We start from the raw sequence: 24,155 nt of genomic DNA on the forward strand, positions 1-24,155 counted from the left end.
GTTAACACAAACTCAACCACAAAAATGAAAACGCATCAAAACCCGTAACAAATCAGAATCAAAACCAGTGAGGGCAGTCTCCATCTCTATTTCCAGCCAATTTAACCAAATGCCTCAAGAGAAAAGATGAGCTTTGAAAAAGGGCACCTAAAACCCATCAGGATCGACATCAATGGAATCTGCGAGAGGAGGGCATTCCATCATCTCACCTTGGCTAATAACAGCCTTCCTGTTCTGTCCATCCAAGTCAGCCCTCTCAATAACATGATGCTTGGCATCTACCCAGTACATTCGATGCCCTGCATAGTCAATGGTTAGCCCATTTGGCCAGAAAAGATGAGTGTCAGCAATGATGCGGCGATTGGAGCCATCCATGCTGGAGTATTCAATGCGAGGTGTATTTCCCCAATCTGTCCAGTAGATGGTACTATTGGAGAAGAAAAAATATGACTGCTGGAAAGCTGAGATCCTCCAAAGTTAATAGACATTGCTCACCAGAACAACATCAGTAATCTAAAGTCAAGTGGTATACATGAAAGCCATCAAGGACTATGGATTCAGACTGCAGCTCTCCAAGGCTCCAACAAGCACTTTTGCCAAACTAACATTACTGTCTGGAACCCCTTGCAGTATCTATAGTAAAATTATTTGTGTTGAGAGCCAGTAATGGTTAAAGTGTTAGACTAGGACCAGGGTTCAAATCCCCACTCAGCCATGAAGCTCACTGTGCAACCACAGGTCAATCACTGTGTCTCAACCTAACCTACCTCACAAGGTTGTTGTGAGGATCAAATGGAGAGGAGAATAAAATGCCTCCTTGAGCTCCTTGGAGGAAAGGTAGGATATAAATGTAATAAACAAACAAAAAAAATTAAAAGCAGTATATAAAGCATTGTTCAGGAACACTTGTGAGGCCTAGGAAAGTAAGAAGAGCTCCGCTGCTCAGTACAATGATTCTTAGGAGCAGAACTCTGCTCAGCAGATGCCCCTGCTGGACAAAGGGGGAGGAGAATTGTACCAATTTCTTCTTTCCCCACAGCCTTCTGAAAAGCCACTCTGGAGGGTTGGGAGGCTGAAAGGTGGTGCAATGGACTGCAGGGAGAAAGGGGAATTGGCAAGCAATCACCTCCCCCCCACCCCCTGGTAGTCTCCTCTAGGGCACTGGTCTTCAACCCATGGATCATGAGCCCATGCTAGGTGGGCTGCACAAAGCCTTTCTCAAACCACAGGATCTTTGCTTTCTAATTAGGCAGATTATGCAACAATTGGGGCAACCATCTCCTTCACCTGCATTTGTTGCTCCTCCTTCACTGCCCCTTCCCCCACAACTAAGGAATTGCCCCTCTCCTTTAAAACAGCATGGGAGAGGGGAGCAGGAATAGGAGAGCAAGGAAAAGAGAACCTTCCCACTGCTTCTCATTATGCGTCAATAGTTAAGGGCTCCAATTGGTAGGCAGCGGTCATCAATCCTGTAAGGCACAACACAAAACAGCCTGCACAAACTTGGCAGACTCCATCCAAGGACTGCTCGTGCCCCACACTGGTGAGAAGGTGTGGTGCTCCTCCCCTTCTCCAGCCTGGTGACAGTGGTGATGGCAGCAGCGGCAGCAGCAGAGCACAGAAAGAGTGCAGACAAGACGGCCAACACGTACTGAGTGCGAGTTGCATGCAGGGAGGGGGGTTCTTTGCCAAATGCATCTTAACCCAGCAGCAACCTCAACTTTGGGTTTTGCACCCGTGGTTGAAAAGGAGAGCCTGGTGTCAGGCCAGGGTAACGAGGTGAAGGAGGAGTGGGGGGTTGGCTCTTGGGCTTGACAAGAGCAAAGAGCTAGGGGCATGCTGAGCAAAGCCAAGCTGACAACATCTGCCCTGCACAGAGAACCCATCCTTGTTTTGATTCCTTCCAACAAGGGGGCCTGACGAGGGAGGCTACAACCCCACCTTGCCAGAAAGGCAGGGGTAATGATAGGGGAAAAGCCCCAACCCCAACCCCCACTCACTCTTCCATGGGAAATCAACGGGAATCCAAGTCCGCAGGAGCTGCAGTCTCTCTGCACCTTCACAGGGGAACCAGCTAACTCCCTTCCCAACGCTAGTGCTTAATGGAGGGGAAGAGGATAAACTGGTGATAGAAAAGATTGTGAAGAAAGGTGATGCAAGAGAGAATGTGACAGCAGAGAAAGGACTACGAAGGTGGCAAGAGAAAGTGAAAGATGAGAGGATTGTGGGTCGAGAGAAAGTGGTAGCACAGAAAGGAGTAAAACAGCGCAAGGAAGCAGCAGAGAAGCTGGAAAGTGAGAAGAGAGAAAAACAAAGGCAAGCCTGGCAACTGAGGACAGAAAGTGCAAAAAGGCAGGGTGAGAAAAAGAGACTAGTAGGTGACAGAGAAAGAAAGGAGGTGGTGACAGTTATAGAAAGGGAGCCTTTCTAACATCACCTCTCACTGGAATGAAATCTGGAAGAAGAAACATGCCCAGGTATCTCACTGAAATTGTAAGTCTATTTCAATTATTACTAGTTTTAATATAGTTGTAATGTCAAGGTAGCACTATGTATATTCCTCTGAACTGCCATTTTATGATTAGTAATTTTATGATTAGTAATGAGAATTACGATCATATTAAATAAATCAAAAATGAAAATGTGCAAGTGGGTCCCATGTTGCAGGCTGGGAATCAGAGGTGGTTCTCAGGTCTGGACCAGTTGAATACCACTGCTCTAGTGGAATCATCCACACGGTTCCATCTGCAGAAGGGCAAGTATAGATCGAACCCAGTGTACTTGGCCAGCTTCAGCCCAATATGCTTCGACAGATAAATTAACATAGGAATCCACAACCATCCCTCACTCACCCCTCCATGGGGTGAAGGGCAATTGCACGAGGTTTTTCCAGGTTCTGCCAGAGAAGCACCTTCCTGTGGGTCCCATCCAAGTTTGCTACTTCAATGCGAGATGTCCCAGAGTCTGTCCAGTACAGCTTGTCATGGATCCAGTCAATGGCCAATCCACCTAGGACCCAAAGCAGAAGGGAAGTCTATGGTTAGTGTAGTCTGTGCATCATAAAGAGTCTCATTAAGCATAATCTGTGCAACATATTGAGTCCCATTAAGCAACTACTATAATTTTTCTCTTCCACTAAAGGAAAGTGTGAAAAGACTCCTTCATTATGCCTTGCCAAATCAAAGCAACTAGACAGCAAACCCTCTAGTATATTGACCTAGATATCCACCATTCCCCATCCCAAAATATATTCCCACACTTTCTACTCCCTGTGACTCTGGAGTCCTTGAAAACACTCACCTGGACTCTCCAATCCTGTAGACACCACTTCCTCTACATTGCTGCCATTCAGGTTAGCCCTCATGATGCGGTCCAGTGTTACATCAGACCAGAACACTAACTCCTTGCTATGGTGGAAATCAAGTGCAATAGCATTTTCTAGGTTGTTCAGGAGTAAGGTATACTCTGACCGGTGGGGTAAGACCTGCCGGATATCAATCCGATTGGCAAAAAGCAACACAGGCTCTGGCCCTGAAGGATGCAGACAGACGAAGAGAAGGGGCTGGTAATGCTGGACTGCAACATCAATATCATAAAGGCAACACAGAGACAGTTCATAGATCCACAACAAGAGCATCCAAACTAACAGCAGAACATTATCTACACAGCTTTCCTAGTTCTGATCTGGCTTTTTAACATCCATTCTGAAATGTGAGATCCTTACAAAAGTGATACTGTGTTGAAGGGGGGATGTTGCACATGGACTATGCCACACATGTAAACCCTACAACTCCTCTGTTTTGCTGAAGTCAGCCCTTGCTGTTGGACTGGTGATAGGAACTGGCACAGCTCCCATGTGGTTTCTCAGGAATCGGAGGAACTGGCATATCTAAGACCTAACAAAAAAGCCCCATGTGGGCATGCAAATCTCTTGGCTCAGCCTTCAGCAGCTTCACAGCCTTCAACAAACAAACATTCACTAAAGTTTAATCATGCTCTTAGTTGCAGATTCTCTGACATCCGCTCTCTTGTTTCTTAACTGATGTGCAAGTGTCTGCTAAAATGCTCATATAGCAAGAGCATGCAGGCAGGGGAGAGATAAAGAAAGAGCATGGGTCTATTTTACTATGTAAGCAGCTACTGAGGATTAATCTCCAAATAAAAGCTGAAGCCCTAAACTAACCCAACAAGATTACATCAGACACAGCTGTGGCTTTTAGGTAGTGGTAAGTCCAACAGTGACAGAACAGGTGGCCACAGGAGCTGAGAATTCCTTCTTACCCAAGGCTTTACAGCTGCGCTTGTCCGGGCGAAGTTCATAACCTTGCTCACACCAGCACTGGAAACCACCCTCACTGTTGGTGCATCCCTGGCTGCAATAGCCTTCCTCAGCACATTCATTCACATCTGGAAGAGGGAAAGGAATGTGAGTTACCATGTGTTCACATGTACAAAAATGACTGAACAGCTCTTCCTTAAGCTCTTGATTGCACACTCTTGTTGATTTTCAACTCAGTCCATGATGGATGTAGTCAGAAGAGAAAGAACACAAGAACTCAGATCAATAGGCCTTTCAACTCAATAGATCCAGTAGACTAACAGCACATGACCCCCAGAGCAATTACGTAGTTGATCCTAAACTGGCAGTGCTAGGATATAGGCCAGGCCAGGTCATGAGCATGAATCTAATAAATTCCACATCTATTCATACTGTAGATATTTGTGAATCTACCAACAGATGTCCTAAGGCATGAGGTTACTCACCTTGACATGACCTCCCATCCTCCAGGAGCCTGTAACCGGTATGGCAGGTACACTGCACCATCCCTCGAGTCATCTGGCACTTCTGGGCACAGCCCCCATTGCTGAGGTTACAGTTTTCCTCTCCAGTTCGAAGACCTGTGGAACATAAAATGGAAAACTCACACAACAACTGGGGTTTTTTTTCTAAAATTTGTATTTAAAAGGTAGCAGCAGCCCTTCAACAGCCTGGTTCACACATCACATTAAACCATAGTTAAAATAAACTATGTCTTTTGTGAATGAGCAGTGCACTGGTGCACACTGCTGAAATCACGTGCGCTTCACTCCTCCACTCCTGCTATAGGCATGGTGCCAGGAAACATGCTCTGGCTTACTGAGCCAGCTGAACCCAGGCTCATGGTTTGTTTCTCTCCAAACAAACCAGAAGTAGAAGCCAAGGTTTGTAGCAAGAAGCAAAACATGGGCATGGGTTCTGACTATACCATAAACCAGATCATGGCTTGTTTCCTGGCAGTGCAGCAGGAGTGGAGGAGGGGCAAAGCACTTGCAATTTCAGCAGTATGAACCAGCACGTTGCTTATTCACCATGGTTTAATGTGACGTGCAAAGCAGGCCACTGAAGTTGTTCCTGAGGCGGAAAGATACCCACCTTATTTCATGTACAGAATTGCTCCCATTCCCTTCCACATGCTGCCTGCTCTGATACTCCCATACGGCAAGCCAGAAAGCCCATCCCAAGAGGAAAGGGAATTTCTAAGGCCACTAAGAACGGTCCCTTGACTCACCTCTTTCAAGTGCCTTTTTCTCTTCCACTCATGTTCCTTGGAGCTTCCTTCCCAGTTGTTTTTCTGTTCGCTTTCCAACAACCACCCTCTTCCCCCCTCTGACATCCACTTTTCTTTCTCTAAGATAATCATTCTATTAAAGCGCTCCTAATTAACAATAGCAAAAATAGCTATACCAATCAGAAAGGGACAATTGCTCTGCCTCCCTTTCCCTCTTGTATCTTGACTTCTCAGCAAAAAATGTCTGAGACACTGAAGAATGGGAATACCATAAATGAGCAGAAGGGTCAAAATAGTGCCCTACAACTTCTGACAGCATCCTTGCTCTTAGAACTGGTCCCCTGAAGCCTTACCCAAGGGAAGTGTGAGATTTTTTCCCCTTTTAATCTTCCCACTGCTCTTTTAGAGGGCTAGCTCATCTCCCCAGAAATAAGAGCTGGGGTACCTTTTTCTACCTCCACCACATAACCTGAAATATCTCCCAACAATCTCTCACATCTCTGAGAATGACTTCCAAATTAATTAGTGTTTGGGGGTGGCGGGGTGGCATGGGGATAGAACTTACGGCAGTTTTGGTCAGGGCTTTCATCACTGCCATCTCCGCAGTCATTTGCACCATTGCACAGTTTTCTTTGGCCGATACAGCGTCCGTTTCGGCACAGAAATTGATCAGGAGCACACTGGGGACTTCCTAAAGGGGCAGAAGAGAAAGTTAGCAACAGTTAGAGCTGGCACTCTAGTTTTCACATATAGTAAGGATACTACTTTATTTCCATTTGCAGCCACATTCCAGAAGATTCCACAGCTTTAGGAACACAGGAAGCTGCTTTATACCAAGTCAGGCCATTGGTGTATCTAGCTATGTATATTACTATGAATATTGTTCCACACCAGCACTGAAAGCTTGGCAGAGTATTACCAGTCCTATCTACATGTTTGTGAAGAAGGCCTTAAATCCACCAGTTTGGATATTCATGCCAAAAGAATCCATATGTGAAGAGGTCCTGAACACCATCCTGAAAACACAGCTTCAGTCTTCTATCTAATTTTATAAGAATGTAATCCTAACCCCTGACTGGCAGTGGCAGGAGTGGCATAGCCAGCAATGTATTCACAGTTCCATGGCTTGCGCTGGCCAGAGCAGAATGGAAGGTGGGGCATGAAAAAATGCCCACAAAGAGGCCTAGATAGGGCCCATTGCCATCACACGACAGCAACAGAGTTCCAAGTGGATCCAGCAGTTTCTATAATGCTCCCTCCCCTCCCACTGAAACACCCTGTTTTAAGGGGTTTTGCTGGCTATTGCTGGCAGAAATTCCACTGGCAGAAGCTTCTGCCCACACACCATGTGGGTGGGCATTTGGGTGGGCACACTGGAGTGCTACTTATCAGGAAGGCTGGTGAAGTCGGGCAGGGCTAGGCAGAAGGACAACCCCAAAATAAAGAATCAGGACATACTACATTGTTTCATCCAGTAGGTGCACCAAAATCTGAAACTCCCTTCATAATCCTGTATATGTTACATTTTACAGATGAGCCTAATACAGGAAAGCTGAATAAAAAAAATTTGTTTTCAAAGTTTTCACCTGTATCCTCACAGTTTTCCTCATCACTGTAATCACCACAATCATCCTCTCCATCACAGCGCCAAGACAAGCGAACACAGCGGCCAGATTTACAGCGGAACTGATCAGCTGTGCACATAGATGTTGCTAAGGAAATAAAAATGAGAGAATTCAGCAAATCTGACCTGTTCATCCATTATCATCAGCTTATGTTGTATGCTGCTTTCCCATGAGAAACCATGCTGAAAGTGGCTCACAACAACATCAGAAAATTTTTCATAACTTTTCAGTAGAAATCACTAATTGCAAGACATAAGTAAATTTAAATAAATAGTCATATAAATATTAAATAAGCCAAAGTCTTGTATTAAGAAATATACCCTAAGAAGTCAGACTAACGCCTCACAATTGAAATACAAAAATATAATCCCAGGAAAAAACAAAAACAGTGCATCTTATCCAAAACTAAAAGTTGCCCCCTGGGCTTCACATCCTTCTTTTCTACTGTCCCACACCACCCCTCTTGTTGCCCTGACACCAGGTCTCAATACAAGTCCCAAGGCACTCACTGCAGTTCTTCTCATCCGACTGGTCATCACAGTCAAAGTCACTATCACATCTCCATCCAGCATTAATGCACAAACCATTGTTGCACATGAACTCCCCAGAGCGGCATGGCTGGTGAGAGGCTACAAAGAGAGGACAGCACATTATAATCCATATTCTATTGTGCCCAAATTAGAGTGACAAGACCAGGGGCCTCAACTGCATGTGCCTGAGGAAATGCTGGAAATCTTTGACTCTCAGGCTTCCAGAGATACCATACAGATCCATCCCATTTATAAGAATGACTCCAGAGAATGCCAAGTGGCCCTCTAAAACATTTCCTGTTACCCCTTCTCATTACTGGACACATCATGAAGAATAACTTCATGAATCACCACATACAAATTAACAGTAACAATAGGTTAATGTCTGACTATTAATTTAACATTTTTAAGGGCTAGTGGTAGCTTTAATTTAATTAAACAAATAAAAAAACCTCTCCCTGTTCCCCTTAACTTCTAACCAACAAATAGAAACTCTTTAAATTCAGAATGCAGCTTTCCAGTCAGACCCCATGGTGTATGAGACAAGGAGGGTCTAGCACACTCCATGTGCAGCCCTGGAGAGGGGACTGTATATAGCCTGAAATTAAGCTTTTGACAGAAGTACTTGAACACTATATAAAGATGAGCCCAAGTCCAAGGCTGACAGTTTGCTGCAGCTGTTTATTTACTGGATAAATCCAAACTTGCATTTCTTGAACTACAGAAATTATATGTGGTTACTATTCATTCAATAGGAAATCATATCACTGACAGGTGAAAGATAATCTGGAGGAACCTCATGACAATTACGAGATTGCTATCCTGGCAACTGAAAGAACATTACTGAACCCTCTGAAGAGTCACTGACATATTCACTGCTGTTTACAACAACAAGCATATCCAGCAGCAATAAGCAAAACAGATGCATTGCCAACATGTCCCTGTTTCAACAACGATATATAATGTGTGCATGGAGGTGGGGAATTTTGCTCTTTCAGTAATGATCTTCCACAGCCCTTCTCTCCTGTACATTATCCTCAACCAACCAATAAAATCAGCCAGAGTGTCAACAATCAGTGCCTGAATTATGGGAGAAAGATACAGGGGCAAAACATAATTAATTTACCCTTCCTTGACTCATCTGAAATGTAACTGAACTGGGCAGGGGGAGCATGGCCTTCTAAAACAGTAAGTAAGAGAGGTATCACAAAAGTAAGGGGCCACCCAGGCTAGAGAGAGATTTCAGAAGCTGGATAGAAATTTATTATAAGTTACATACGAAGGACCTAGTTATGCTCCTGGATCTTTGTCCCTATCCCCTTAACGCTTATGCAATCCACATCTCCTTTCTTTCCTATCCTTTCCATTCCAGTTGTAATTCTGAGAAAATCTAATATTTGAAAGTAAATTTGGATTTGCACAATTTCTTCTGAGCACAGAATCCAAGGGTTCTTGACGCAGCAATTTTGTTTTCTCAAGGATGAAATTCAGTGTGTGCATCAACCCATGGCCTCGCCAAGTAACTTACAGCAGTCAGATTCATCAGACCAGTCCCCACAGTCATCATCTCCATCACAGTGGTAGATGTCCAGGATACAGCGCCCATATGCACACTGGAATTCCTCCAGGCTACACGTTGCTGCTGGAATATCTGATGCTAACAAAGGAATGAAGAAGAAGCAAGTGAGGCCAAAAAGTATCAATCTGTGCTTCTGGTACTGTGGAGCAATAGGAAGATACACAATTAAACTGCCTTTTATCAAGTCAACTCATCAGACCACCTAGCTCAGCATTGTTTACACGGACTGGCAGCGGCTCTCCAAGATTCTAGATGGGAATCTTTCCCAGCCCCACCTGGAGATGCTGGGGCTTGAACCAAGGACCATCCGTATGCAAATGGCCCTTCCCCAATACAGGAGGGAAGACATGCACACAAGCTTGCCACTACATTGAAAAGTGTCACAGTGTTACACTTGCAGTGAAATACAATTGCCTGCAATGGAGGATTCTTTGTTTCTGGACAAAATGTTCACTGCTTTACAGGCATCCATCAGGAATGAAACGTTTCCAACATTCTTTACTATTATCCCAATGTTATGTACCAGAAAAATGAAAGTCAGGGTGTGTTCATATAGTCAGTGCTCATGTCTAGTGGCACAGACTTCATGTCTTATCAGGCTCCATAGTAGGACCTTGGCCCATTTTATCTAGAGCCATCTTCCAAGTGGTAACTGATGCTAGCAGTTTCACTCATTAAGGATGGCATAATGTATACAGTTAGCATGCTAACAACAGGCATGGGGAGATTGTCCCCTCCTTACATTCAGGTGCAGCAAAAAATATCATGCCATTGAAAAGTAACCCTGTAGCTTTTCATTGGTGAGACAAGCTTATGAATGTTACCAAAAATAGAACTCTTTGGGCATGAAGACACAGTGTGTGACCCCACACACATTTAAAACAGCAGGCTTCAGCATGTTAAAACATGTGAATATTCACAGTTAATCATGTATTAACTGCCATCATCATGTGTGAATGTATGTACAATGAAGCATTCCAAGTACTCATCAAGTGCTCCAAGCACTAGGACATGCTGTTTTCTAAAGGCCTAAAGAGTAAGCTAACTTTTGAGATAGCTTCAGGCTGTCACATAGCTATAGTTTACCCTATCCCTGGAGTCACACCCATATACACCTAAGAACTGACTGTGCCAATGTTTGATGTTAGCTGAGTTGTTAAGACTGAAAAGCAGAGCTGCTCATTTGCAGGTTTAAATCTTGTCAGAGTTGCTGAGCAGAAGACATCATGAACAGCGCCAGGCTTTTGAAGAATTTGGTTTCTCTCAAAATGATGCCAGAACAAGCATCTCTTGTTTTTTTACATACAAATTCTTTCCAGACACACTCTGACTCTGGGCAGGTCCCAGTGTAACCTAAGACAAAGATTTTACAATGCTGCCCTTCTCCACAGCAATTCTTTATAGTACAGGAAAGAGCTGCCCAAGACAACAACATTCTCTGTGTTGGGACAATGTCACCATGCATCATTGTCAGAACTGCAAGATGCAAGGAATGAAGAATCAGAACCACAAAGCACAAACAGAAAGACAACTCTGGGAAGAAGTCTGAGCAGCACTGCCACAGCAGAAAATTCAAGCACCCACACACATACACAAGTGAGGGCAGATCCACACCATACATTTAAAGCACATCCAACACACATTTAAAGCACAGCTCTCCCACCCAAAGAATCATGGGAACTGCAGTTTGTTAAGTTGTTGGGGATTTGTAGCTCTGTGAGGGGGAAGCCACAATCCCTGGGATTCTGTAGGGGAAACCATGTGATTTAAAGGTGTGTTGGATGTACTTTAAATGTATGGTGTGGATCTGCCCTGAATCTAACAGCATTTTAAGGTAAGGCAGCAAATGGCCACTAAGGACTAACACTGACGCCCAGACCAAAGATAGGCAGGACATACAATTGGGATGTGCTGGTAGGTCTCCTGGTGATCTGCAGTATATCAGCAAATTTGACTCCCAATTGTTTACCAATAGCAACAAGTGGGGGGAGAGAATGAGACCTTCTTCCTCTCTTTCTCAATTAGGCTGTTGAAACAGAAAGCTTGGTAGAAAACCAGGAGTAGAGTTTTGTGTGGAAAGATTCAGCTCAGTTCTGGCACTAAAAATTATGTTATTAAAAACAGCATGTGCTGTTCCTCAGTTCAAAGTGCTGTGCCCACTCTCCCCACTGAGCCACTGTTTTCCACATGGCTCCTGTTGGAAGAACTCAGGGTTCTAGAGAAAGAAAAAGTAGAACTTGAAAGCCAAAAGTCGGCCCACCTCTGGCCTAGACTACATCTAGACCCTCTTTGCTGGCCAAACGTCTTCTTTAATTGCAAATGCTAACAAGCAGGGGATGGGGAGCTTGGGGGGGAAGAGCAGCACCAATGAGGTAGGTTTAAAATGAGGAAACACTCTTCATGTGCTTTTTAAAAAATATATATATTAAGACAGATTTTTAGAAATACAGAGTCCTAGAAAGACTAACTTCCCTTTACCCTACCACTAAACATGGCAAGGTTAAAGTTTTGTTCCTCTTCCATCCCTGGGAGTATGTTTATTAATAACCAGCCAGAGCAGGCCCCGCCAATGGAGAGGAGAGCAAGGTTGGCTTCCTCCCTCTCAGAGCCTTTTCCTTGCTCAGAAGTCTTTGTAACTTTGGCTCCTTGCCAGCTCTTATTATCTGGAGAGATAAAAGACAACCCCACACACCACCATTCCCCACCCTTGCCCTTCAGGAGCTGGCAGCCCCAATTGTCTTCCCCATCCCCAACCCAAACCTTTTGAAGTTTCCTCCTATCTAGAACAAATTTCTGTAAAATGCCCTTGAGGCAGAAGTGGAGGAGAGTTCTGCTACTGCTACAAAACCAACTGAGCTCAGACAGGGCAGGTAGGGGAGGAAACAGAAACCTGATAAAAGTGTTAAATGACCTATAGAAAGGGGCAATCCACAAAAGGCTAAAGCTGGCTCCCCCAATACTTCAACAGTGAACTCCAACCATCTTTCAACTCACCGGTGATAAATGCTTAAGGAACAAGTAAAAAGGGGGAGTTTGGGATGATCCCACAGGCTGGAAGGAAAAGGAGGTAGAGTCCTGGGAAGGAATTCATCAGGAGAGCTTCCTCAGAATCTTTTGGCACAAATTAAAGCAGATCCTTCCCCACCCAAAAAAAGTTGACTTTAACATAGCCACTTTCCCAAGCTCACAAAAAAACTTTCCTCAAGGTCTGGTTCAAAGTCCCAGTACTCAGGAAACAGATAAGGGGAAACCAACCTCAGGTTGCCAAGAGATACTGGAGAGATACACAGCAAATAACATGATGGCTTTTATTGGACCAAGAAAACAAATGACTAACTTAAAAAAAAAACTTTCTTAAGTAAAAATAGTAACAAAAAACATTAGCTGAATTTTTCCTACCAACTGTGTAACAGCAGCCTGTTTCACAAGACAGGCTGCTCAGGGGATTGCTGTCATCCTAGTCTCACAAAATTAGAAACAAAGAGAGCTCTTACATGTACCCAGCCATAAAAGAATGGGACTGGTGGCTTGGTTGAAAACATCTGCAGAGGAGTTTATTTTCCTGGTTCCACAGAGGCAATATGTCAGTGTAGTATAGGACTGGGAGACCAGGGTTCAAATCCCCACTAAGGCATGAAGCTCACTGGGTGCCCTTGGACCAGTCACTATCTCTCAGCCTATCCTACCTCACTCGGCTGCTGCGAGGATAAAATAGGGGAGTGGGAGAATCATGTATGCCACCTTGAGCTCCCTTTGAGGAAAAATGAGATATGCATGCAATAACAACAAACATACATGGCAGGGGTAGGGGAGGCAGCACACCCTTTGTTTGAACAATGGGACATGTCCAGTATAACTCCTTCACATAAGCGTTTCTGGAATAATACTCAAGAAAGAATATAAACAGAAACTGTGGCATTAAAACTAAATCTATATTGATTTCTCTCTGAGTAGGATACCAAATTCTTGAAAGTTTCTTGGCTCATCATTCATTCTTGAAAAATGAATATGGGTTTACAATTCCAATATAACTTGTTCCATTTGTGTTTATCAGAATCATTCTAAAAAGCATTAGCATGGGAGAACACATTACTATTTTAAGACAGAAAGAAAATAAAGGTGTTCTGAGAGGTTAAAGTTGTTCTAGGTGATATCCATTATCATTTCAAAGCTTAAAGACACATACTGTTATCAAAGGGAGAAGGGGTGATGTAATCTTAAGCAGATATTTAGACCCAGGAATAAGATTTTGGCAAAATTCTTGCACAGATTTGCAATACTAATCTAATACTCTATTAGGCCACTGTACAGCTAAAGTCACAACAGCTCCTTACTGTGAGAGAATATTGCAGTGAGAATGTTGAAGTATGCCTAACATTTTTTACAAAAAGAACTAGGTGGCATCAGAGTGGAGAGCATGACTAACAAAGGCAGTGAGGAAGAGAGGATACTTACGGCAGTTCTCTTCATCTGAGCCATCCTTGCAGTCTGTGTCACCATCACAGAACCAGTGTTCTGCTATGCAGCTACCATCATTGCAGCGGAACTCTTTGTCTGAACACTTCCTCATATCTGCAGGGCAGAACAAGGAGCAGTTCAGTTGAAAGGGTACTTCCCCACCCACTCTCCTAGGAATCAGACTCTACTCATGCAACCCATCTGTCAGCATTAGAGGATGTACCCACCACATCCCCAAGCCCACAAATATGCTCACCGCATGGACAAATCATTTATTGTTTTAACTACTCTCTCTTTTTAATATCAGGCAATGGATTTTTTTAAGGTGTTTTCAGGTATTCTGGAAATATATTAGTACAGAAAAGTTCAGACAAAACTGATGATATGCTACACTGGGGTTTTATTTGGGAGCAAGACTCTGCAACCCCAGTCCTCCAGCAGCAGCCCTAGCAACAAAGTATGCAGCATAGCTCCAGTTGCTCAACCCAGAAAGCCAAATGTTGTCTATGTGTCTTAGTTTTCTCTTAGTTTTCTCTGAGGTTGTTCACAGCTAGCAGGGTGTAGTTGTTAAGGGTGCTGGACTACGACCTGGGAGACAATCTTTCAAATTCACCTTGGGCCAGTCACTGTCTCACCTACCTCACAGGGTTGTTGTAAGGATAAAAAAGGGAGGGGAAGAATCATGTATGCCACCTTGAGCTCCTCAAAAGAAAGGTAGGACATAACATGTAATAACACCGTAAAAGATAGGAATTCCCAGCTTTCCCCCCTCTATGCAGAACTTATTATGGGGATGTGTGTTTTGTTTTGATCTCATCTACTGATTAAGAAGCATTGACCAACCAGCCCCTTTTGCAACACCAAATAACCATTGCTGGCAACACGGCAATTTTCCTGCAAAAATTCTAAAATGCACCAATTTTAGGCCACTGCCTAAAATTGAAGTCCATGAAAGCCTTTCTCAAGCAATCTCTCCCAAGGCACCTGTTCTGCAGGACTTGGCTATAGCAAGCGCCTGGCACCATTTTACCTATCCAGCCAAGCTACTAACCACATTGTTCATCGCTGTTGTCCCCGCAGTCATTGTCACCATCACAGTGCCATAGGCTGCGTATGCAGTATCCGTTCTGGCATGAAAACTCATCCTCCTCACATTCCCGTGGAGCTGTAAAGGATACATAACGTCAAAAACAACATGGAGGTCTGTTTGTCCAGGAGAATCCTTCTGTGGCACTTGGCATCCTTGAGATTGAACCATGCCCTCTTCCAATATGGGGTACACCCTTATTGTGGGAGCCCAGTATCAAGACATAAACCCCCAAAGGCTTGAGGTGGTGTATCCCACCTACCAGAGCAGGCCACTTGATGCCTAGTGCTAGTGGGATCAGAAACTACATCATAATGGGGGGCAGCAGTATAGAGTGACTGCTCCAATTCCCACCATGTGCTCAGCAGCAATTGCAATGACTTAGAGGTAACGTTCCTTATTTCTCTCTTATGAAACCCCTATGAAATGAAGTTTAGAAGCATGCTTACAAGCAAAATTTGTTGCATTTTAAAAGCATTAACTACCATAATTCAGTGATCCAAAAACTGCCCCTAACGGAAATTCAGAATGGTGGCAAAGAACAGGACAAGGGGCATTGGGACCTTCTAATATTGAAAACTTGCTAGAAACAGTAACGGACCAAGTCCAGAAAATGCACACCCTGTTAATTGCTGAATAGCAAAAAGCCTTTGATTCCACAAAGGACACACTAGATAAACTAGCACAAAAAACCCTTACTTTGAAACAACAGCTAACGAAGCTACGAATTTAAGTATCAAAAATTCTGTCAAAGTGTAACTACTTTTAAAAGCTAACAAAGAACTGAACATAAAGCTGGATAAACAGGAGAACAGATCAAGATGCCGGAACCTATATTTTCATGGGGTCCCTGAAGAAAAGGTACAGGAGGACATGATTGCATTTCTTACAACATGGTAGTACAAAGCACTCCCTGAGGTCCCTGTCAGAATGTGCTCATCGTAGCCTGGCTCCTAAGCCCAAAACTACTGCAATGCCACGAGATATCATAGTGGCTTTTGCCCATTACGAATTGAAGGACAGATTTAAGAGAGCCATTAGAGATAAAGGAGGCTTGAGTTATAAAAACAAAGAAATCATGGTCCTCCAGGACCTTAGTTTGGAAACTCTAAGGAAAAGGCATGATCTGAGACCTGCAACAGAAAAGCTGGAAGCAGCCAAGATCAAATACCATTGGGGTTCCCATTTCGTCTATGTGTCAAAATAGATGGCATGCTACACACAGCTACTACAAAAAAAGAAACTTGCCACATTCTTCACTTACTAAACTTAGGAATTCCATGCGATACTGATGAATTGGACAAAGAAGAGGAATACTCGGACTTCCAAGATTCTGAAAAATGGAATATGGTCTCTTCCAGGAAAAGGTGCCTCAAACGCAACAAACAAGCAGAACCTCTCAGCACTCAGCGCCCTTTGCAGTCCAACTCCTTCTCTCAGAGAGGAAAATGAAGTTCATAGCTAAACTTAATGCTTTTTTATAATAAGGTCGCTGTTATATTTGATATTCCATTTAAGCAAATTCAATTATTACTGCTTCATATATTTTAAAAAATGAGGCTGTAAAATGATTATATTATGGTGCTATAGTTCACCTTTTTAAACACAACATGGTTTTCAATTTAGACATATTAGGGTACGAGATATTAGAAAAGAATAACAACAAATAAATAATAAAAATAAAACAAAAACAAAAAAGAGAGGAGGAAGAAAAGGAGGAGAGGGGGGAAAGGTCAAAATATGAATGGCGGGAAGGGGGAAAAACAACAGTAATTAGTAGGTTTTATTCCCTAGACCATCTTTTCCCAACCTTGGGTCCCCAGATGTTGCTGGATTACAGTTCCCACGATTCCTGACCATTGGCCATGCTAGCTGGGGCTGATGGGAGCTGCAGTCCAGCAACATCTGGGGACCCAAAGGTTGGGAAAAACTGCCCTAGACAATCTACCTACACAGGATAACACACTTTGGGAGAGGTGTTACATGTCCCACCAAGGAGTAGGGACCCTGCCAGAAGTGGGTTTCAACAGTTCTATTTTTTATGATGTTAATATTGTTATTGTTTCTCTCTGGCACATGTTTGGCAAGTTGGATTTATCATGGAATAAGTGTTATGCTGGCCAAAGCTTGGAACTGCTGTATCTCCTATATCACCTTTAATCAGATTATGGAAGGTAATGTAAAAATCTACACTCTAAATGTTAAAGGTTTGGGCAACTCAGTTAAAAGAAAGAGAAACTCTAACTTTATACTAAAAGAAAAACCTCACATTATTTTCCCCAAGAAACTCACCACAGTAAAGAGGTTTTACGACTGTTACCCCATAATTACTATAGAGAGCAATATTCATCTCATAGCTCGTCCAAACGCAGGGGAGTGGCTATATTGATAGCACGGTCTCTTCCTTTTAAGCACATTCAAACTTATAAGGACACAGAAGGTAGCTTAATTTTTGTTAAAGGGAAACTGGGCAATCAAAATTTGACTTTAGTGTCCTTATATGCCACCAACAAAAAACAACTACATTTTCTTACCACCTCTCTAACAAAATTATATAAGTTTGCAGAAGGAGAACTCATAATAGGGGGAGACCTTAATTGGGCTGCCGATTCAGCGTAGAACAAATCAGCAAATACTGCTTCATCTATACTCACTTAGGGTTGCCATATTGCCCAGTTAGCCGGGTTTTACCCGGATTCTATGCATGCCACCCAGCGCCCGGCTAGCCCCTTAGGTGGCCCGGATTCTCACCTTTAATTTTTTTAAAAAATTAAGTTTCTAGGTGGTCCGGTTCTCGAGATATACATAAAAACGTCAGCCGCCCCCCCAGCGACTGTTAAATCTTTCTTTAAACAGTACTGTATAGCACTTCGTAGCTTTAACCCCGTCCATTCAGGATTGCAGCCAATCAGGGATTGTGTTTCAGTTTCATTGACCTTAGGCAGTGTCTAGAAAACAAAATGGTGGTTTCACCCTGTTTATCTGAAAATCTCATAAATTGGGTAAGTATATACATTTCAGTTTTTTTTCCTCTTGTGTGCAGGAGTCAGATCTTGGGCAGTGTTTTGAAAACTTTCCCAATGCTTGCTTTTTGTAAAAGCAATGCTAATCCCATATGCCCAGAGTAAATCCCATTGAATTCAATAGGACTTACTTTTGAGTAGACATGGTTATGAATGTGCTGAAAATCAGTGGGACTTTGGAGTGAATGTAAAAAAGAATTGTGTTTGTGCCCTCCAGTCCTATTTTAAAGCAAGTAGGCAGGGCTTACTTAGGTATTACAGTTTTTATTCTGTAGGAAAGTAATACTGATTTTTTTAAAACTAATACTGATTTTTCTGCAATGACCAACTGGTTTGACAATAAACTATTATATGGGCTGTATGTATTTGTACATCTGCAGTGTCTGCGTGTGCGTGTGCGTGTATGGAATCTTTCTGACACCCCTGTGAGGTAGGGTTGGAAACCAAGGCAGCTCACAACAAGAAATAAAGCCATTTAAAATCCAATAACCATAAAAACAAGTAATCAGTTGCAAAACAGCGTAAAGTGGCATGATTCGGAATTTTGGGTTGTGTGAATGAAGTTGCTTATCACTTGAAGTTGCATTTCTGTCCCTGTTTGAGTAAGCCCCACTGAATACGCTGGGACTTGCTTCTGAATAAATAAACCTAGGATTGCACTATAAATATCTTTACAGTTTGTGTAAATAATAAATATATTTGATAGTCATGCTTTTATATAAATATTTCTTCATTTATCATATTTTTGGTTGTGAGATGCTTAGTTTTCTGCCTTACTCATAGGAATCTTGTTGTGGTTGGTATGGTATTACACTTAGGAAAGTGTTACTGCCTTTTGTGTTTTTTTTTCCTATTTGCATTTCACTTATCTTTAACCTCACTCCGTTACAGCCATAGAAGCAACAGCAGCATATGCAAGATAATTAACTCCCATTAGTGATAAGAACAAGAATTTATAATTATTATTTCAATTAAAACAAGAGGCTTATCAATACTTTGAAGAGGACCAGATATTTATTTTCTTTCTGAGCCCAGGACTGGGTCTTTCATGATGCCCGGGGGGGGGGGGAGCAGGAGAGTAGTCCATAAGACAGACATCCTGGCATTGGTAATCTAATTAGCAAGGTATGTGTGGGGTTGTTGCACACTTCCAGTTTCATTTTGAGTATGGAGGTGGAACCTGTGTAGATGTGGTTGATCAAAGGGAGAAGAAATTTTGAGTTAAGCAAAGCTCTGCTTTTATAAAACCTAAGAAACATACAGATACTTTGAATGTCTGAGTGCCTGCACCAGTGGAATACTGGAGGAACTTGTAAAGCTTGCTGCAACAGTATTTACAACTGAGCATGTGGTGTGAAAGACTCCTTTTCCTAACATTTTGGCTTCTTGTTTTTCTCCACCCACCACATCTTTGAAATATATTGTATATGGTTAACTGTACTGCTGCCCTGACTTACTATGTTTGTTGCTATTTTGTGTTTTTATTATGTTTTTATATTGATGGTGTATTTTTATTGTTTTTATTATATTTGTAAGCTGTGCTGAGCTCTGTTTTTAACAGCAAAAGGGCAGGATATAAATTCTCTTAATCAATCAATAAATACTCCATAGTGTTGGAAACTAGAGTCTAGGCATTTAAGGCTAAAAATGTTGCTTTAAAAAAAAAGATTTCTCACATCTTTCCCCAGTTTTTGGTGGTAATTCCTAGGTACAAAAACAAAACAACTGGACAATCCAAGTATTAATATGCAAATATTTGCATAATATGCAAATAATATGCAAATAATTTGCATACTATGCAAATACTTTGCATAGTATGCAAATTAACCTGCCCGGATTTGTGGAACTGGAATATGGCAACCCTATACTCACTCAACTCACTACCAAAACTAATTTTTAAGATATCCTGTCTAAATTCAATTTAGTGGACGTTTGGAGAACTTTACATAAAATGGAAAGGGACTACACATTCTATTCCATTAGACATAAACGATATTATAGATTAGATTACCTCCTTATAACCAATACTTTACAAACTACTTTACAAGAATCACAAATTGGGTCTTTTTTGATGTCGGACCACACCCCAGTATGGGCAACACTAGCTCTAAGAGAACAAGGAAACATAACACAAACCTGGCAATTTGACAATTCTTTGCTTATCAATCAGTTACAAGAGGAAGGAGGAGGCGGAACCCCAAGATGCCAAAAAAAGGAATTCTTGAGTAGGAAATCCAAACAGATTTATTAAAAAGGAAGAAGCCCAATGTATGATTTTATCTACAGCCCCTGATGAAGGCTAAGTTTGAGTGGCCGAAACGCGTTGGGCTTCTTCCTTTTTAATAAATCTATTTGGATTTCCTACTCAAGAATTCCTTTTTTCGGCATCTTGGGGTTGCCCTTCCTCCTTCCTCTTGCTGCTTTTGGATGCCATCCACCCCTGTTGTTTTATCAATCAGTTAGCCACTGAGACTATTCAAATGGCCATTAAGGACTACTTTACACAAAACACAGGAATAGGACTCAAGGAAAATATCATCTCGGATGCAATGAAAGCGGTAGTATGGGGTTGTTGTATTTACAGAAAAAATAAGTTGCAAAAACAAAATCTATTATGAGAAACAACCTTTACGAAGAATTACAAAAACCTAGAGCATCAGCATAAACAATCAGGCTTCTCTAAAATTAGACATGAATTAGACTCTGTAAGGAAAAAAATAGCAACTCTGGAAATCTCAAAAATCTCAAAATCCATGATTTATCTTAAACAAAATATTTATGAAAAGGGTAATTGATACTCTAAACTTTTAACTAACTTATTACACCATAGACTTTCTTCAAATAGAATATGGTATATTCAACAAGGTGATGGCCAACTCATCTACAAAACTCAAAAAATTCATTCAGCTTTCATGTCTTATTAACAAAAACTATACCAAGCCCCAGAATCTAAGAAAACAAATATACTGCCCTTTCTTCAAAAATTAAAACTTACCAAACTAGATCAAGACTAACAAATCACTTTAAACAATAAATTTACTGAAAATGAAATTAAGGAAGTCATAAAAAAAACTTTAAAATAATAAAACTCCAGGTCCAGATGTCTTTTCCACAGACTTCTATAAGAAATTTAACACGCAACTGGTCCCTCACATAACAAGATTATTTAATGCAATCTGGGAAGGCAGAGAATCCATCAACTTGGAAAACTTCTCACATAGTTTTAATTCCTAAACCAGGTAAAAGTCCTAATGACATGAACAATTATAGACCAATTAATTTGTTGAATCAAGACCAAAAGATTTTCACTTCGGTTCTGGCTAATAGACTTAGCCTCATCATGCCCATAATTATCAACTCAGATCAAACTGGTTTCATTAAAGGCAGACAAATTTCGGACTCTATCAGACACCTACTAAACATTATTTGGCACAGCAAAAAATATCACAAACCGTTACCAATATTTAAACTAGACGCCTTAAAGGCGTTTGATTCATTGCATTAGGACTTTCTTTTTCAGGTATTGCAACACTATAAATTTGATAACAATTTTATTAAAATTATATGTCTATATCAGCAAGGTTTAGCTAGCATTAGAATTAATGCTTTCAAATCGGGATTTATAGAAATTGAAAAGGGGACAAAGCAAGGATGTCCTCTTGCACTGCTACTGTTTGCCTTAACTATGGAATCTTTGGCACAAGTGGTGAGAGAGGACCTCACTATTAAAAGATATAATATCAATGGATCTACCCATAAAATCAGCCTATTTGCTGATGATTTGGCCCTTCTTCTATCAGACCCATTAACATCTTCACAGGGTTTGAAAGACTTATTTCAAAAACACAAAGAGATCTCTGGATTTACAATTAATTATGCCAAATCTGAATCTCTGTTTATAAGTTTAAGTCCAAATATACAAAAATTAATCAAAGCATCACTAGGGATTACTATTTGTGTCAAATCTTTTAAATATTTGGGTGTTATCTTTCCAAAAAATATAAATAAATTATTTCATCTAAACTATAATCATTAATAGAAAACTCAGAAGCAGCCTTAAATCTTGGAAAAACAACTCTCTTTCATCGCTGGGTAGAATAGCTACTCTATAAATGATGTTACTTTCTCATTTTTATTCTAGGTTTTACCCATCACTATACCTAGAGGTGTAATAAAATCCTGGCAACAAACAATCATCAAATTTACTTTCCAACAGAAAAAAATCTAGATTAGCCCAGGCTCTAATTTACAGAAAAACAAATATGGGGGGATGGAGCATTCCAAATTTACTATACTATCATAATGCCTTTCAAATTTGCCAGATGATGTATCTAATTAGAAACATAAATGAGAAACATTGGGTTGAGATGGAAATAAATTTTGCCTGAAATATATCACTAAAGACCTTGCCTTTTCTCTCTATAAAACAGTAAATTATCAATAACATGTCTAATCCTTTTACTAAATGTATGTTTCAGGTTTGGAAGAATAAACTGGTTCCCATAGTTTCACCATTAATACCCATTGCCTCTCACCCTAAATTTCACACCCGATAGAGAATGTAAATTAAGAGAATGGAGTAATAGGGGATTATGTAGATTATGCAACTTCTATATAAATTCCCTTCCAATATCAATTGAACAATTAAAACTTAAATTAAAAGGAATAAAAATGGACTGGTTAATGCTTGCCCAGGTCCACAGTTTTATCATATTAGAATACATAAAACAGCAAGCTACAATGCTTATCACAAAATTTGAACAGTTGCTTCAGGATACACATAAGGGGAAAAAAGGGCTGGTCTCTAAAATATACTCCATCTTACTTAATATATCCCTAAAATCCACTCTCTCACTCAAAGATATATGGGAAACAGACTTAGGCTCTGAAATACAGATTAGAGATTGGAACAGGTTGTGGGAATCAAAACCGTTTAAAACTGTTTCCAGTTATGTCAAAGAACACTCATTAAAATTGGTACATCGTTGGTACCGCATACCTGTTCAGATCTCAAGTATTTTCTCAACAGCCTCTCCATTATGCTGGAACCTAGTTTCATCTTTGGTGGGAATGTGAAAAAGTACCGGATTTTTGGTATTTGATCTATGATGAAATGCTGTTGATTTCTCAACAACACTTTCAATTTTCTCCAAAACTGTTATTATTAAACATTTTTGATGATGCACATTCAGAGTTGCTATCCAAAGAATTAATCATCTACATGACTCTAGCAGCGAAATTAACAATTGCATCACAATGGAAAACAGCAAATAATCTTTCAATAGAGCATTGGTATAACTCCCTCTGGAATACTGCCATAATGGAAAAGCTCACACATGAACTGAAATGAAATGAGACACCAGATTCTTTCTACTTAGTTTGGCACTCTTTTATTGAACACACTTCAGAAGATACATTTCTCCATCGTCCATCTGTGGAGGCCTGGCAGATATGGAAACATTTATAATGATTATATTTGTCTACAGAGAGAAAGCAGAAACTAGTTCCTAAGCAATTAGACTAGTTTGGTAATAAGTCAAGAGACTTTATTTTTATTTCCATTGTTTTTTGTTTTATTTTGATGTTGCTCAGTTGTATCTGTGTGGTTATATTGGTATCTGTTTGAAACGAAGGAAGAGCTCTATGTTACATAAAGATGCCTGTAAAGAAAATAAAGTTTATACAAAAAAAAGAAACTACACCATAATAATTACACCCGCTGCTAACAACAATGGCAGTTTTTAGTCCCATATCTTACTCACCATTAAGCCAGATATACTTGGGATACACTAGCCATGTTCTTTGTGCTCTCAGAAAATGGTTCTGAACACAAGACTGGCAGAAGAGGCTTGCCAGGTGGGGAAGAGTTGCTCTGATAGCTTCCTGGCAGGTGGGTCACTGCCGCTGTGACTCACCTACCAGGAAGATAACAAAGCAACTCTGTCCCACCCTGTAAGCCACTTCTGAATATCTGTAACAAGTTAACTTACGGCAGTCTTGCTCATCAGAATCATCTTCGCAGTCATTGTCTCCATCACAGACCCATGAGCGACGGATGCATTTGCCATTATCACAGTGAAAATCCAAGGGGGAGCAAGTGGGCAGCACTGCAACACAAAAAGAAGAAGAGAGGATAGTGAATAGGAGCACTCAAAAGTTTTCACTGATACATGTTTTACCTTTAAATCCTACAAAACTTGTGCCAAGAGAACCAGAGATAATAAAAGTGAAATTACACATGGTCAACTTACTAAAACAGCCATAAAAAGGAAACACGAGACACAACTGGGCAGTGCTGCCTTAC

General features: G+C 41.2%; 1 protein-coding gene across 7 annotated transcripts in view; it reads right to left on the reverse strand.

Moving 5' to 3' along the window:
- LRP4 (LDL receptor related protein 4) overlaps window positions 1-24,155 on the reverse strand; it is a 157,321-nt gene that overhangs the window by 32,936 nt on the left and 100,230 nt on the right. For all 7 annotated transcript variants that reach the window (XM_061610921.1, XM_061610917.1, XM_061610916.1 and 4 more), the window contains 12 exons: window positions 23,842-23,958; window positions 14,793-14,906; window positions 13,739-13,855; window positions 9,233-9,361; window positions 7,684-7,803; window positions 7,136-7,261; window positions 6,115-6,240; window positions 4,765-4,899; window positions 4,282-4,407; window positions 3,301-3,531; window positions 2,853-3,009; window positions 210-427 (listed from right to left, as the gene is read on the reverse strand). In XM_061610921.1, the coding sequence (XP_061466905.1) occupies window positions 210-427; window positions 2,853-3,009; window positions 3,301-3,531; window positions 4,282-4,407; window positions 4,765-4,899; window positions 6,115-6,240; window positions 7,136-7,261; window positions 7,684-7,803; window positions 9,233-9,361; window positions 13,739-13,855; window positions 14,793-14,906; window positions 23,842-23,958 (1,716 nt within the window). The remainder of the gene's footprint in view (window positions 1-209; window positions 428-2,852; window positions 3,010-3,300; window positions 3,532-4,281; window positions 4,408-4,764; window positions 4,900-6,114; window positions 6,241-7,135; window positions 7,262-7,683; window positions 7,804-9,232; window positions 9,362-13,738; window positions 13,856-14,792; window positions 14,907-23,841; window positions 23,959-24,155) is intronic.

Source organism: Rhineura floridana, chromosome 2, assembly GCF_030035675.1.
Source record: "Rhineura floridana isolate rRhiFlo1 chromosome 2, rRhiFlo1.hap2, whole genome shotgun sequence".
Lineage (NCBI taxonomy): Eukaryota > Metazoa > Chordata > Lepidosauria > Squamata > Rhineuridae > Rhineura > Rhineura floridana.